General features: G+C 39.2%; 1 protein-coding gene across 1 annotated transcript in view; it reads left to right on the top strand.

The window, feature by feature from the left end:
* CRYBG3 (crystallin beta-gamma domain containing 3) overlaps positions 1–17,139 on the top strand; it is an 85,584-nt gene that overhangs the window by 49,111 nt on the left and 19,334 nt on the right. The window contains exons 8-15 of the mRNA XM_071433786.1: positions 1,310–1,449; positions 2,732–2,846; positions 3,882–3,917; positions 4,658–4,791; positions 6,511–6,637; positions 10,386–10,528; positions 12,072–12,198; positions 13,187–13,219. Coding sequence (XP_071289887.1) covers positions 1,310–1,449; positions 2,732–2,846; positions 3,882–3,917; positions 4,658–4,791; positions 6,511–6,637; positions 10,386–10,528; positions 12,072–12,198; positions 13,187–13,219 — 855 coding nt within the window. The remainder of the gene's footprint in view (positions 1–1,309; positions 1,450–2,731; positions 2,847–3,881; positions 3,918–4,657; positions 4,792–6,510; positions 6,638–10,385; positions 10,529–12,071; positions 12,199–13,186; positions 13,220–17,139) is intronic.

Genomic DNA, 17,139 nt, shown 5'->3' with positions numbered 1-17,139 from the left:
TAATTGCCACAGTTAGTGCTGACAGTTCAATAGCTAATTAAAAAATACTGTGAACCAAGAAGTGGGAAGTTACCCCATGAAAACTCCTCTAAAAACCTATGTGCAAAAGGAGAGCGCTGCAGGTGCTGTCATGAGATGAGGTGCTCTAGCTTCCAGGGCTTTTGTGCCCTGTTGCTGGGTTTCCCTGCAAGCTCTTGTGTTTTTCCTTTCAGAAACCACAGTCCATGCAGGATCTCTGTCACGGTGTGCCCCTCCCAGGTCCTCCCCAAATCCAGAAATAGGTGCTTCCCTGGGGGGCACCTTCAGAGACCACCACTCCTCCCTCTGCTCTAGCACATGTGAAAGGGGCATCTTCCTCCAGCCACGTTAGGATTTTGGGAATCTTGGTATGCTGTTCAAGCCTTCTGTTTTAAAGCAAATGGGCTTGTGGGTGAGGAGGAGAAGGGGAAGTGTTCTGGGAGGTTATGGCTGAGAAGTGAAGTTTTCCAGCTGCACACGTGAGCTGCCTTCCACTGGTCCTGAACACCCTGCTGAAGCAGGGACTTGCAGATCCTCCTTGGTTCACGGTGTGTTTGAGTGCTGGGGAAGAAAATGTTTGCAATGCATGTTATATAAATACTGCAAAATGAGGGTGGCTCAATAAAATCCCTTCAAATTCTAGAGAGGAGCATGTGGTCAACAGGTTTGTTCTCCAGCGTGGTATCTCTCAGTAGTAAACCTCCAGTAATGAAATTTCCTGTTACCTGTGTGCTAACAGGAAAATTGCTAAAGTGCCTACTTAACAGAATAGATGTTTTTTAATACTGATCTTTTTTTCCTTCTTCATCTAAAATGCTGCAGATTTATTTAGCACAACAAAAACATTGAACTCATATGGCTTGATACTGTAGTTGGATTCTGCATTACAGAACTTAATTGTCATGGAGGGGTGGAGGTGGAAATGTAGTGGATATTTGGTAATACATGCAAGATTTTTGGTAATACATGCATCATGTGTGTGATGGAAGCATTGCCTTTTAAAAAAGAAGTCAGTCTTATAATGCTGTTCAGTCCTTTGGTTGGAGAATATTTAAACTGGCCTTTATGCAAGTAGCCTGACAGCCATAAATTTCTTCTTTGAAAATTAGTGGGAGCTGGAAATTTACCTCCTTTGACTTTCCTAAAAATTCCAGCCTTCATTTTAGGAAGAATAAAAACCTTCCATCATATGAAGGCTGAAGAAGGGTGAGAAGATGGGGTAAAAAAGGGAATGTTTGGGGGCAGAGTCTGCAAGTGTGGATAAACATTACCCTTTGATTTGTTTCCACAGGACTGTGGCATTCCAGAGGTGGAGTTCTGCCTGGCAGCTGGTACTACAGAAGGACTTCCCATCTGCATACAGGGTGCAGCTGCCAATTTAGAAGAACTGGATGTTGAGAAAAACCCTTATATAAGAGTCAGATCAGGAGTGTGAGTACTGAACCTTCTTAACAGCATTTTGCCAGCAGGTAGAAGAGTAATATCAGGGGATGAAAATCAGTCAGCAATATGAACTATATTTGTGGGGTTTTTCCAGAAATCAGTAAACATACATTTAATATTCCCAGCCCTGCATGTCAGCATTGTGTTCTGTGGGCTCCTAGTTTGAAGGCATTTTTTCCTAGTTGCTGGCAGAAGTCTTCAGTAATTCCATATTTGAGTAGCTGTATAAATGAAGGAAGCAACTCAGCTATAATTAGCTTTTATTTCATTAGAGAATAGATACTTCTCCTGAGTCACCCACCCTGTTACAACCATAATACTGTAGCTGAGCACCAGAAAATGAGTGTTACATCACCCAAGCATTTCTCAAGCTACAGCCAGATCCTGACATTCTGGAGGGAGGTGATGACGTATGACACAGGCCCCTGGGCAGCCCAGAACTTCCTATATTGAGCTGAATGGGCTGTTGTTCCCTGGGCCAAAACATCACAGTTCCTGAAGTTGGGGAGTTGTGTGGCTCTTCCCATAAGTAATTGCAGAATGACAGTAGCTCTTCTATTACAAGAGTCTTGCCTTTCCACGTGAGCCAAGCCTTCTTTCCCACTGTCTCACAGTAAGTCTGTGAAGCTTGGGGTGGTGAAGGACATAAAAACAGAGTCTTGTCTTAGTTTTGACAAAACTTGGTAGTTTTAAGAAAATAATTTTCCATATGTCCCATGCCTCTTCCTCCATTCCTTGTGTGGTCTCCTAAACCTGTGTCCAGCTTCTACATTCAGCTTTTTTTTTTATTATTTAGAACAGTCAATTGAAGGACTCCCAGCAATTTTAACCCTCACATCAAAATTACAATAGCTTTCCAAAGGACTGCTGTAAATAATCAAACTTTAATAACTTCCACTGAAAAAATGGCATGGGACTGATGTAAGAAGCCTTTTAATTCATAAGGTGGTAATCTTAGATAAAATTCAATGCAAACGTCTCATCCTCAGTACTGGCTTTTTTTGTATACTCATGGAGTAGCAAGCTGGCTTTTTTGAGTGAACAAATTGGTAATTTTCTTCTCTTATATTTAGCTTGGACTAAGAAAAAGTATCTGAGATCTTCCTAGCAGTGATGTTGCCAGCATATTTAAATACAGCTTTGTTTTGATGTGCCATCTCAAACATTATGTATCTCTCATGAGTACAAAAAGGAAAATAATTTTAATAAGATCTTTGTATTTGGAATGTAATTGATGAACTGATTGAGTCATTTGTCCTTACTGTTGTAGATGGCTTGCTTATTCAGACTTGAATTACAAGGGAGAGATGACAGTTTTGGAAGAATGTGATTCACCACCTGAAATTCCTTCAGCAGATATAAAATCTCTGCGTCCCTTAAGAATGGTGAGGATTTCACAATTCCCTGATAATCCCCTGTGTGCCCTCCTTTTTTTTTTATTGTTGCTTCCCCAGATGTTTTGACCTAAATACAACTTGGGCTCTGATGTTCATTCTGGTTTAATCCTCTGTGGTGTGCTTGCTGTGGTCACTGTGACTTGTCAGGCTTCTGCACACTCCAACATCTTCCTGGGCAACTCCTGTTGTTGAGAGGAGGTCAAATAAGACAGAAGGGCTCTTCATTTTATTGCACCCAACGCCAATTAATTAACAAAAAAACCCTTCTGAAGTTTTTGATTTTATTTTTTTCAGTTAGGGTCCACTGGGGATGGAAGACCAGATAAGGACCTTATTACCCAGCAGAATTTCTCTGCACACAAATCTGGGCAGGTGCAGCTGTTTTTTGTGTTGACAGACAGCACTTGGATCTGCATGTGAGAGAGATGGGAAGGGGTACAACACAAATTTTACTGTGTGCATAGCAGGCCTACAGAGAGAGTTTAAAAGCCATAAAGGAGCAAGACCTAATAGCTGTCTCTTTGGTCACTGAAGTGAGGTCAGTCTCTTATTCCCTCACAGACCATCATTCACTCACATTTCCAAAGGAGATGCATTTGTTGTATTTGCTCTTTGACCATAAACATAAATATGTCAGACTCTATTTTCTCTCTCTCCTGCTGTTTCCTCTTTCTTCTAGTGTTGCAGCATCGTGCTATAGAAATTTGTAATGCATACAACAAAGCTTTAAAAGTTAATTTTAAAAATTGGTCAGTATCAATTAGTTTAAAAACATTTGCTTTAGAATTCTGGGCCATGAAAGGATACTTTGAAATTGCTGGCAGTCTAAGAGGTTTGTCAGTGCACTGATTTGTTTGTAGGTCAGGTTTATATTGTCCCTGGCCTTTTGAAATCTATGGCCAGCATTGAAAGTGCTGAATATAATAGCAAAGACTTCATGCTCTGATGGTACTGTAAAACACATGTCAGAGTGGAACTTGAGGTTTAATATAAATAACTCATTTTCCTCTCATCTGTTTTTAGGGTGGACTAAAGGTGCAAATGCCAATGAATGTCAAGGTAAGCACATTAAGGGCTTTCAGTAATAAAATATAAACACATTGGGACACAGTAAGGGCATTCAGAATAAAATATAAACACATTGGGAATATGAAATCTTCATGCAAGCTGCTTTCCTTTTGTTTAGTGTGTGATCTTTGATAACTATTCAGTGCTTGCTGCTGAAGAAAAATTCCGTAATGCTGTCAAGTTCACTTAGTGTTTGATGAGGTGTAAAAGTACCAGTAGTTTGTTTTTTCACTTACTAGGAAAGCGTGAATTTGCTATAAAATGAGTTTTTCTGACTTGACACATTAGTCACTGTAATGATAAAGGGATTGGGGGGGATTTTTCCATTTAACATACTGAGTTTTAAAAGAAAAGGAGAGGGAAGGGAGGAAGAGAACAGGAATAGATCCCTTCCATCCTAGCCCCTGTTCCAGTACAAGAGTTGTGAGTGAGACCATGATCCTTCTGTGATCTGAGGAGCTGAAAGCTGATCCAAAACTATTGCTCCTTTTTCTACAAAAACACTAATGCTTTAGGTAACTTTTAATTATACAAATACACGCATGACTTGGGTGTTTTTCTAATAAATGCTGCAACAGATACAAATATTGTTAATAGCTGATCTGTGTGATTCAGCAGATAAGGAACTTGAAGGGGCTGTTAACTGCAGTCATGAAAATAACTTCAGTAAAGTACAGGGAGAGGCTTCTTGTGTTCTTTTGAAGGATTAAGCTCAACATCATGTTTTTTAGATAATAATATATGAGAAAACCCACTTTGGAGGATGGTCCAAAGAGTTTTCAGAAAACATCACTTCTGTCCCAGCACTGTTTGGTAGTGAAGAGGAGTTTCAGGAAATTGGATCACTACGTGTAATTGGTGGAGTGTGAGTACATTTCACTTTTATATTTATTTATTTTAAAATAGAGAAGCATAACTAAATGCTTAGAAGTGCTAACTAAGGGATGATTTGAGTCTTGCACAGGTGAAATGTTTTGAAAACAAGGGAGTGTGTATTTCTTTTATTATCAGCCTACACAGCTAAATGTGTGAAAGGTGTGAAGTCAGTGTTTGCCATTTGAATGCCAATAAATTAGGCCACTTTGTTCACACAGAGCTTTAATTTGTATTGATTTATACTTCTGATAGTCTCTACCTAATTTGCTGAAATGGCCTTGGGTAGGTGTGGTCAGTCTTCAGTTTGACATTTTAATACCTCTGAAACCTACAAACTGTTTTATTGTCTTAATGATTTTCCTCTGCCAGCTGTTGCATGTTATCTGGCATTGGGAATGTGCTGTTATTGTCATTAACTGAGGCACTGGATGGATTCTGTGTTGTCCTGCCCCTCCCTGTGTCACACACACAGAGGACGGTGTCACACCTGTGTCACGGGTGGATGCTCTGAGGTAAACTCAGCACCAGCCACCAACCCCTCATGCTGTTCCTTCACCCTTTCCCAACAGGACAGGGCTGTCTGAGAGCAGGCAGGATGGTTGCTTCTTCCAAAGACTTCAGTAATAAAACATTTTCAGAAAATCTTGCTTTTGTTTCATAAGGGGTTTTCCACTTCAGCATAAGGATGGAATAACATACATCCTTTCAGGCTGCTGTCAGAATTTTATGAGCACTAAATTCAAAACTAACTTAATTGTTAATACTCAGATTATCTATTCATAAGTGCATTGTGTTTTAGCTATCTGGGAAGCCTCAGATTATTAAAAATCATTGTTCTGTCTGTTGTAGCAGCTTTTATTTTTAGTGCTGTGGTAACATAAACAGCTGAATTAATGTAAACCAAATGGTACTAAAAGTAAAGCTATCCCTGCCTGCCAAATTTCACTGCCAACAGAATTTGTACAGCAATTCTAATATTTATAAGGGAGCTTTATGAAAGAAATGCTGACAAGAAAAAAGGTGGGGAAAGTGCTTTTTTAAATTGACGTCCGTTAGAGATTTGAAGTTGATATGGAAACACATTCTTTTAACAGAGCCTTATCTATTTATTCAAAATATTTTGAAAATTTCTATTTGTTTACTGCTAAAACATATTTCATATACAATATGGTTTATATCTTCAATTTGCTTGTCTGTTTATATGTATACAGTTTTAGATTAAAGCAAAAAAATAAATATAAGCAGGCGAAATCTTGTTCTGCCGAAATCTGTTAATTTTGTCACCATCTCCAGCAAGGGTAGGGTCTCATCATTTATTAGCACACTGAAGAGATCCACTGCTTGTGTTTTTATCACTGAAAGCTTTGGCATCTAGCTGCATCCTGGGCTCTGTGGTACCAAATATTGCTGTTGGGAATGTGGCTGGCTGAGAGGAGGTACACGGAGAAGCATTACATAAATCAGCTATTGTTGGATAAAGAATCACATGGCAGGATTTTGATCCACAAAGAACACTTCATGGGAACACTTCATGGGTGCCTGTTGTGATTCCAAACAAGCATTGCTTTGTTCATTGGCTGGGTTTGTGATACTCATTTTAGTGTTTTTGGGGAGTTGTCTTTTCCCTTTATTTGTTAGAGAAAATCATGTGTGCAATTGTTTCGCCTTTACTGATTTGTTCTTCTCTTTTGTTGTGGGGCTGCCACAGATGGGTTGCCTATGATAAGGAACGTTACAAAGGCCATCAGTTCTTGCTGGAGGAGGGGGATTATGAGGACAGATGCTCCTGGGGGGGAAGTGACAGTGCCCTGCTCTCCTTCCGCTTCCTTCAGGCTGTAAGTACCCACATGGATTTCTCACAAATTATGCACAGCTCTGTCCATAAAAAGCAAGGTTATTCTTTGTAATGATACAGCTGCCTTGGGTTGGGGCATTCCATCTTTTTTGTTCATCCTCATTCTTTTCCTACTGTCTGAAATCTAGATGCACTAAGGAAGGAGCAGGTTCTAAACAGTCTTTGTGAAGTTCATACAAAAATTGTATCATGCAGAATTCCTTGTCTACCTGCCAGATTTTCCAAGCGCCTCATTCCTGCACCTCAAGCTATTTGAATCTCTCAAATGGAATTTTCTTAAAAGCATAACGTGCCTGAGTGTACAGAGTAGTTCTTGATTAAAACAAAAATAGCTTTTCAATGCAGCAGCTGTTGCAAGCCTTAAAACAGCATTACCCTCTGTCTGTGATTTTTCTGCCAGAAAATTTTGGCAGCAAAAATAATCATGGTAAAAAAATCCCTGCTACTAAAGTGTGTTTAGAGGAGGCAAGGATGAAATAATAGTAAAAACTATTTGTAAGAGACTACTATTAGGAGCAAAATTAGACTTTTTAGCAATGGGGAAACATGGGCTTAGAACTTCTTTATAATTTCCTTTGTTTTGGGTTGGGTTTTTTGTTTGTTTGTATAAGCGTTGGAAGTTTTTTTAATTATAATGGCAACTCTGTGAGCATTAAATACAGCTGCAAAGAGTAAGTTCTTCTGAGACTGTTCATTCTGATATTACCCAGTTTTGTAAACTCAGATTACTCATCTACTTATCTGAGGAAATGTGATATTCCTGAGTCAGGAATTTTGTGCAAATTGAAGATGGGGATTTAAAGCAAACTCACTGTCTCAACAGTATTTTTTTTTTTAAATAAAAAGTTAATGTGAGCCCCAGAAGGCCATACTTAAATTCACAATTTGCAGGTTTGTTTTTCATGACAGGCACCTAGCAAAAGCTGTATTTATAAACAGAATCTATCAAAATAAAGATCAGAAAATGAATTGAATTCAAGAAAAATATCCTTCTCGAAATAATTTATTTTTAGGTTTCTGAGAAAAAAATAGGTAAGAAGTTCCTTCAGACTGAGAAACCTCAATAGGATTTTGCATCTGCAGAATCCTATTCAATTGCTGAATAATCTTAGTTTTTCTCTCTTTTCCAGCTGTATGTAGGATACTTGAGCAACTTAAATTGATCTTTTTAGATTTTTCTCTTGGCAAAGGACATAAATACAAGTTAAAATCATGCATGTGGGTAGCAGCAAGAATGATCTTCCATGGCATGTATTTAATGTAGCTTGCACCTAAAACAGTCAGAAGGCTCAAGTCATTAACATTTTAAAAACATATATCATTCACAGTCATATATCAACATGTATTATTCCGCTTGGCCTATCAATATGTACAAATATTTATCTATTGATAATAGAAGAGAAAAGGAGTAATTCCCCTCAATTTGTTGCATAACTGAAGGCAACCAGCTGCTTGCCAATGGAATGAGTAATGGCCCTGGCACTGTGTTGCTTGGCTTGACCTCCCTCTGGGCAATGTGCAGCACACAGGGCAGTGCCCAGGCTGGCCATATGCTCCCTTTGTGACTTTGTATATCATACTTAAGGTCAGGATTTTAAAAATATTTTAGTACCAAACGTTCAGTTTCATGGGGACCCGGGCAAAAATCCAAACTCTGTATGCTTGAGGCCCCTCACTGCACAGCAAATGTCCTGGCTCTTCTCCCTGAGCTCAGGAATTCTGTCAGGGGAAGGTAAAGGCTGCAATGGTCTCAGAATCCACAGGGATGTTGTTATCCCCCTCCCCAGCCACTGGTGAGGATGTGCTCAATGTGGGCACGCTGTAAGGGCTCTCAGCTTTTGGCTGGTTTGAATAATCCTGCAGTGAGCACTCTCAAGGGCTGGTGGGGGTTCAGGGGGTGTTTGGGAAGCAGAGATAAAGAGATCTTGTGGGATGGTTTTTTCCAGCTGCTGCCAGCTGCCTGTCAGCATCTGTGCTGAACACACCTGAGTCAAATGCAGAGCCCATTCCTGGGGGCAGTCAGCAGTCTGGACTGTGAGCTGCTTTGGGGGACAGTGGCATTTGCTTCTGTTCTGCAGTGTCAAATGCATTTCAAGCTGGGGTTTGCCCATGGCTCAGTGAAAGAGCAAAGTTTCTGAGTATGTTGCCTTCAGAGCTTTCCCACTAATGTTTTCAAGTTTAGAATTATCTGCCTTGGTCTGAAAGTCTTTTCTCAAAAAGTATTTTTCCTGTTGCTTCCTGTTGGAAGAGAAGCTGTAGTGGAAGTTCAGGCAGAAAAGAATGATGGCTGAATTTGAAAGATGTTTTAAATTTAATTACAGCTGTGGATATATTTCAGTATTTTAAACTTAGTTAAGGAAATTATGTGTAGATTGGATCTAAGTGACTTTTTGGGTATTGTTTTGCTTTAGGACTTTTAAGAGTAGCTGATTTCCATTTGCACTAATACTGCACTAGTTTGGTTGTTCTTTCCTTTTTTTTTTTTTTTTTTTTTTTTTTTTCCCCTAAAAAGTAGTCTGAAGCTGCAGTTGTTCATGATGATTCTTCCAGCCCTGGCACTTTAATTTCTAGTGAATACCTGAAATAGTTGCAAGAGTTCAACAGTTTAAATAAATGAAGGAAGGAAGTGGTCAATACAGTAAGAGAACCAGTTTTACTTCAGAATTTGTTCCATCACCTTTTACTGTCCTGTAAACAGCGTAGAGAAGTTGAGCCACATCGTGTTCATTCTAAAATTGGTTTTCATTAGTCATTGTGACTGTGTCCTTTAAAAAGACACGGTGTCCTCCAAAGAGCCTGTTTGATCAGGTTCACCTGGCCAAATTAATCTAGCTGCATGCTTGCTTTGGCCTTAATTTCTAGGTGTTTTTTGATAAATCTTTTATAAATCTTTGTTTTCTCAGTGTTTAATGTAATAATGCCCATGGTGGAGTCCTCATATGTTCATGACTCTCTGTCAACCACATTATTTGCTTGACAGCAATTGTTTCTTGTTTGCAGGACTCAGTTTCAATTTATAACACTGCTGAATGATTGAGAAACACTGAAATTGAGTTCCTGCTTTCTGTTAAAAGTTAAAATTGCGAACCCAAATTCAAATAATCTGAGGCTGTGCAAGTAATCTGGCCAAGAAGCTAAGCTGGCTGAAAGCACAAAGCAGTGTCACACAGCTATGTAAGAGAGAATGTGACGGTGTTAAGCAGGATTTATTTATAGCTCAGTGGATGTAACCAAAAAGTACAAACCCCTGGTGCTGGCAAGGTGATCTTGCCCAGGCTTTTCCTTTCTATAATTATTGCCATGTTGCTGGAAAGGGATGAGGAAGGAGAAGTTTATTAAAAAAATATAGTCATGGTGATGCTTGGAGTAGTTATTTGTGAGGCTTTTGGAAGATCAGTGCTAAACTTTTTTCTTCTTAACTCTTCTGCTTACCACACGGGCATCTTTGCACTCTGAGCCATCCTCAAAGAGGAAAGGATGGTGCTCAGGGGCAGCAGGCTCTTCCCCTCTTCAGTGCAAAGCCCTGAAGGCCATAGCAGATTGCCAGGCTTCAAGCTATTCCAGAACTTCAATGCCAAAACATCCCATAAAGATCCACACCAGGGAGCCAAGTCCCTTCAAGCTCTATAAAATGCTGCCTTTCTGCTTACAACTCTGTCCCAAAATGCTTTATGTTGTGAAGAGTCATTGAGCTGTGACTGTCCTCTAACTCCTGTGCTGCCTCTTAGGATTTCATAGAGTCTTCAGTGGCACTTTTCCAGTCTGATGATGAAGATGGGAAAGCATTTGACATCATCAATGAAGAAATCCCTGATTTGGAGCAGGCTGGATTTGGCCCCGAGACGAGGTCGATTCTTGTGAAAAGTGGAGTGTAAGTCTGCTCAAATACATGGAGCTGTTAAAGATTTCTGTGCACCTTTGGGTGCATCTCTTGACAGTTTATATTCCACATGGTAAATATTTGGAGGAGAAAAGTGTTTCTTTCCATTTCCTTGGGGGAGTGGAAGGGAAATAATAATTTTTGTTTTCTGTAGCTCTCATGCCTACACCTTGATTTGGATCTAAGTGTTCTTGTTCATAGAAAAAGTTTATGATGATCACCCAGAGTCACATTGTTCCATGGCAGTAATACTGAGAAGACATTTTAGATATATTAAGAACTGGTATAATTTTTGGGATAGGTAGAGCCTGTCCAGAAAGGATGAGATGTGCTGTGTAATAAATTTAGATTGCTGGCACTGAAAATTAATAGAACTATAAAAACTAAAACATAAAAGACATTAAGGGAAAAGAGCACTGTGAAATCATGTGGGTTTCAGACATTTAGTAGTAATTTTTAAAATGCAGTATTAATATTGTCATAACTAGCCTAATGGTGATGGGGATCAGGAACTGTGAAGTGAGGAACCTGAACTGCTTATGTAGGGATGGGTGATTAGTGTCTCATGAGGATTAGGTGCAAGAATGAAAGGCTGAGACTCAGTTTAGAGAGGGGTGATACAAATGAGAGCTGCAAAATCCTGAAGGTGCTAAGACAAGATGAATGCAGTTCACAGAATCTTGCATGACAACAGTTGGGGGGAAATGCTTTACAGAACTGGAGATTGCTTTAAAGCAGATTTTGATGTGGAAGGAAAAAAGCTTTTCCTCACCAGAGGCAGTGAGTTTCTGGAACTTGCTGCTGAAGGAACTGTGGTAGCACCAGGAGGTTAAAAAAAACCACACTAGATAAATTAGTAGCAAACAGATTTGTCAGTGGATGATAGAATTAAAATGAGTAAAGACATGTCCTGTTATATCCCTAATAAAACAGTGGTGGGTGAGTAGGAGAGGAATGCACCACCAAAAGTGGGTGATTTAGAGGTGTCTTTCTAACCAGCCTCCATCTGCTTCTGCCACTGTGCAGGGATAGAAGGACCCTCTAGTTGGGAGTTTCTTTCTTCTTAAATTGCAGGAGAGAAAGCAGGCTGGGAGAAGCTTGAGCTGCCAGCTATTGTAGGCTTTTGCTTAATCTCATCAAGCCTTCCTCAGTTACTTCTCTATCTTCTTGCACCATTTTTCCTAAATCCAACTGGAAAAGCTGCAAGAAAGCCCTGTGTGGGGGATGCCAAACAGGCAAAGATTCAATTAAGAGAGATTGAAAAAGTTATCAGTTCAGTCTGTTTCCTCTGAATTTCTGAGCAGGGCATCATCTCACAATGAATTTGCTGGGAAGGCAGACACCCAAAATCTTGTGTTTGTCCAAGTGGGGAAAAGCAGAAAATCAAGTGTGTGACAATTTTGTGCCTCTCATCAGGTTTAATGTTGCACTGTCTGCCAGGTGGACATTCTGTTGTGCTTGACTTGCTGTTAATGTCATCAAACTACTGAGAAAAATGCAATGTTTTCAGTTTGATTTTTGTGTCATTCTCTAGGTGGGTGGCTTATCAGCAGAAATATTTCTGTGGAGAACAATATGTACTGGAGAAAGGGAAATACAAATGCTTCTTTGACTGGGGAGGATCTAGTAAAACCATCATGTCAATTCGACCTGTTAAGTTGGTGAGTTACCAGATTTTAAGGGAAAACCTTAAAAGAAATGAGACCTTTGGAGTTCAGAGTTTACCATAATAATTAAACAGGAGAGCCCACATTATAACAACCTGTCTATTTGCTTGGAAACAATTTAAAGACCCTCATGGAAGGCATAATGAGTCTGTTCAGGATGGAGACTTAAATGGACACTGCAGATCTTTCTTGTCTTTTGAGAAAATTATCAGGGAAACTTCATAAGAAGAATTTCCCTTTGGCAGACTGCACAGATGGAGAAAATAGCCTGGCCTGGAAAGATTAATTTGCCTTAAAACATTGTAATTGATAATGTATTTAGAAATACTTGAGAATTTATCTGGCCTGTGTTGTTACATAATAGAATTCTGTTGGGTTTTTTCCTTACTTTTCTGCAAAAATATTTGTACTAGATACAGTGAATAAAGACAGGAAATATTTTTAATCCATTATTCAATCCAAGGTAGTGCCAACTCACCCAAGCAGATTAATGCCAGCACTGTCAAAACCCTAATGCAAGACAAAGACATTCCACAGCCATAAGTATTAAATGATAATAAGTAATAAATTATTAATAAGTAATAAATTAGAGGAATGCAAAAGGAATACTTAACCTTATTTTGAAGAGCATGTGTTGAGAGGGGTGTCTTCTATTGGTTTTAGTTCTTTCTTTTTTTCAAGAAACAGCCTCAAAAGTCAATGCACAGACATTTACATGGAACATGCACATTATGGGAACTAATTAATGCTGATCCAAGTTCTCTGTGTGAAAGGCATTGAACAATCAGGCAGGTAATTGAGAGCTTACAGGCAGCTCATGGCAGAATTTGGGTAACAGAATTGTGCCAAGAGCCTCGGAAGTTTTTTTTTACCTCTGCTCATGAGTTCTTGCTTTGGAAATTTCAGGCACCTTGGCATGTCTCCTAGAATTGTAATTAATGTTGGGGTTTTCTAATGTGTGTATATGTATTTATTGTTGCAGGAGCCCCTTGGGACAAATGAGCCTCCACATTTGGTAAGTTGGCATTACATAACAGTCTCTAGTACTAAACAACACTTAACAATTAATGTTGAATGCCTTGCTTCAGGTGATATCTCAGTAATTTCTGGTGATACTTCAGTATCGTCACCTTGATACAGCAGATCAGTGATGGAGGAAACTGGTAGACAGATAAAAGTCTGATAAGCGTTCTGCTCTTTGCTTTATTCTGAATCATACCCTTTAGTATTCTATCCCCAAAAATGCAAGCAGTCCTATATTTTTGAGTGACTTTGGATCTCCATAGCTATTGATTTTCCTCTTCTGTCCCTCGTGTTTCTGGAAACTCACCATCCCATCCAGTCATCCTTCTCTTTATGGCAGATTTTCTTTCCATTATTTTGCATTGCATCCAGTTTGTCACTCCTGTGTTTATGTGTGAGGTGAAGATGAAAATATAAACTGCAGAAAACTGAACTGCACATTTCAAACCTGCAAATGCATCAACACCTGGAAGTTGGGCTTTTTATTTTAGATGCTGGTAGTTCTGCTTTCCAACCTCTTCCAAGCAGGTAGATCTGCTACTTAAGGTTCCCTTTTTGTTACAGTAACATCAGAGCTTGACTGGACACATCCTGATCATGATAAATCTGTGATAAATCTATGATATATTCTCACAGTTTCCCTGAAAGTTCTGTCCTACTTGGTGTTAACTTACTAAGAGAAAGCAGTCCCTATAATTCACTCTGAGTCTCAAAAATTATTTAGTTTAGGGTCTTACACTCTGGTCCTTACCTTACAGGGTTATATTCTATTAATGGACCTTTGAATTATCTTTCTGAAACACAGCCCTGCTCAGTGTTCATCACCATGTGTGCTCTGTGTTCCCTGCAATGTTCTGTCCCAGCAGGGCTCTTCCCTCATCCAGCATGAGTTGTTTGACTGCTCTTTTTCTGTCCTGCTAGCATGGGTGACGATCTGAGTGATTTTATTGCTCTCTCTGACATGCTTTTAATTAAGCAAATTTGGGAAAATTTATTTCAAGAAACATGACATTTTCAGACAAAAGATATTTTAGAGCTCTGTGGTTCTGTTTCAGCACACTTAAGTATTTTGTCATCTGGACACAATTTCTCTCTTTCTTGCTTGGATGGGAAATGTTGTGCATTGTGTTACTTAGCAGGTGGACCACACCCTCCTTTTTCTCCAGTTCTACCATTTTATGATTAACCCAGGACTACAGGAAATGTTTCCTGTCTGAAGACATAATTGGTGTATTATTTTAGCCCTAAACACTGACTTCCTGCCCAGCCTATTCACATGGCAGCTTGCAGCCAAATCCAAAGACTTGCAAGTATGCTCACCAGAGGGCCTTGGTAAATGATACCAGATAAAATAACTGACTCAGATAAAACTAGGGGGGTCTAAACCATTGAAGATAATTTTATTTTCATCTCAAAGTCTTATATTTTTTCAGGATCTCTCAAAATCTATTCTTAGAGTGTATTATTCCAGTGTTGCAGACCTTTAAGATCAGTTCAAACCATTGAAGTTCAATAAGTTGTGCTTTACAAGCTTTTTTATTTCCAGAAACATGAAAGAACCTGTGTGTGTGTATATGCACAGACACCTTTAAATATTGGCATGTACTGGATTGTATTTTGCCTCTTGTGGTATTTAATAACAGTCTTAACAACATTTGTGAAAAAATATTATCCTGACTTACCACAATCCTGGTTTTCATAGGATTCTGCCTTGGGGCTAGGGAGGAAAGAACATATTTCATATCACTACAGTTCTTAGAGGAGGGGAGATATTTTGAGTAATATTTAATGGGAAAACATTTAATCACTTAGGATAAGTAAAAGACAGGCCCTTAGATAAATATCAAGAATTTCAAATTCAGAATAAAATAAAAGATTTCTATGTGAAAACCAGTCTCTTAGTTTGGAACTTCTAAGAATGGTGCATATGAGCTGCAAATCCCTAAACATCCTGATGTTTGACCCTTGAGTAAGTCATATATTGGGTATTTTGAATTATTATACATTCTCCCACCTTTAATAAGCATATGTCTGAACTAAGGGAGCTGTTTGCACTGTCTATAGGAGCGTGTCTTTTTTTCATTTGTGTTCTTATCAGAAATTGAAAAGCAGCAAAATTTTCTTACATCTCTGAATTACTCCCCTGACCTTTTCTGCCTGCCAAGCTTCCTAATAAACCAACCACACAGAGTGTAAGAAATCACCAACTCTGCAAAGCCATTCATTTCATTTATTAAAATAAAGCTTTGCTCAGCAAGAACAAAGCCTCTTTCAACAGCAGGTGACTTGCAGAGATGATGTAGGAAACAGAGATAATTGCTGTGCAACCCTGCATTTGTACTTTAATATTCTGTCCTTTGGCTTTTTGGGAAGCAAAACTCACGCATTAATGTCAGACCCTGACAAAGTGGAGATGGCTGCAGTTGGAGTCTAATTGCAGTGTTTGCACTGAGGAATCACTGCTCCACCCCAACTTCTGTCAAATTAACACCCTCATTCATTACTAGATAAATTCTGTGTTAAAATGAGTTCGTGAATCTTTTTTAAAAGCCTTGCACAGCACGTGGCCTATGAAAGAAAGGCAGTGTGTATGTATATATATTCCCTTTTGTAAAGAGCTTGGAGAGGAGTGGGCAGAAAATACAGTGTAATTACAGCTTAAATAGGTGCTTTGTGACATAGCAGTGCAGTTGTATTTACAGAAAAGTCAATTACACTTTATTCATTTTATTGTAGCTGATCCTTGCTCTCCAATTAATGCTCACAGCCTGCAAGGCCAGCTTAAGCCTTTCTTGTTCTTTCTAACAGGAAACATTCATTTCTTTTAAAAACATAGACTGAACTTTTCCATAAAATCATTTGCTGACACTTGTGTTTGGCCTTCTCACTCTGTGCTGGCAAAAGCACTTGATTTCTTTTCTTTGGCAGGAAGCTTGGCCAATTTGGGGCATGAAGGGGGAAGTAGCTCTTGCAACAGCCATCGTGTTTTTCTTCCATTACAGAATATGAGCTGTTCTCTTGATACACTTCAATTTTTCATTCTTTTCCAGCCTCTCTTTCAGGCTTTCAAATGAAATTCATCTCAGTTACACAGTGACAGCCCAAGGGTACAGAATTCTGGGTGTCTTTGCTATAGATCATAGTCTACATCATACCAGGGTTTCTTTTTGTTTTGGTGGGGGCTTTAGGGTTTTTTTGTGTGTGTTTTTTTTTAGTTTAGGTTTGTTTTGGGGTTTTTTTGGGGGGTGGGTTTGTTCATTTGGGCTTTTTGTTTATTTGTCTAGGGGAGGTTGGTTTTTTGGGAGGTTGATTGGGGGTTTTTGTCTGTTTGTTTGGCTTTTTCTATTTTACTTTTGCTGCAACATTTTGAGCCTTCTGGCTTTTTAGGGATGAACTGATCACATCTTACTGATGGGGTGTGGTTCACTGTGACTTGCAGTGCTTTACCATGACATACAAAAGCAGCCTGGCTGAACCTCAGAGGTCCCCAGTTCCCCCAGAAATCCTCCTGCCTGTTCTCAAATGAAAAGCCACCTGCCACCACTGTGATCACAGAAGATTTCAGGGCACTTTTGTCAATAGCAGCTCTGTATCTTTGACCAGCATGTCCCAATCCTGCTTTGAGCACTGGATTGCTGAGCTGTAGTGAGAGTTAAGCTGCAGTTCAGGGGGACTTTGAGTGGATGATAACAGCCTTGAGTCCTACTCTTCTTATTTGTGCCTCTCCTGCTGCAGTTGAACTTAATTGAACTTACACTTGATAACTCTGCCTGCCTTAGCACCACTGGGAAGCCTCCTGTGCCAGCCCAGAGATGACAAAATACTTGATATGTTTCTAAAAATAAAGCAGCTGTAGAAAATGTAAGAGATTCTTTGAATGACAATTCATTCAGTTAATTGTATCTTTGTGAA

The sequence above is a fragment of the Agelaius tricolor genome, unplaced genomic scaffold, assembly GCF_023055355.1.
Source record: "Agelaius tricolor isolate 1412-34295 unplaced genomic scaffold, bAgeTri1.0.p SCAF_9, whole genome shotgun sequence".
Taxonomy (NCBI): Eukaryota; Metazoa; Chordata; class Aves; order Passeriformes; family Icteridae; genus Agelaius; species Agelaius tricolor.
This window is presented reverse-complemented; position numbering and strand designations above follow the sequence as displayed.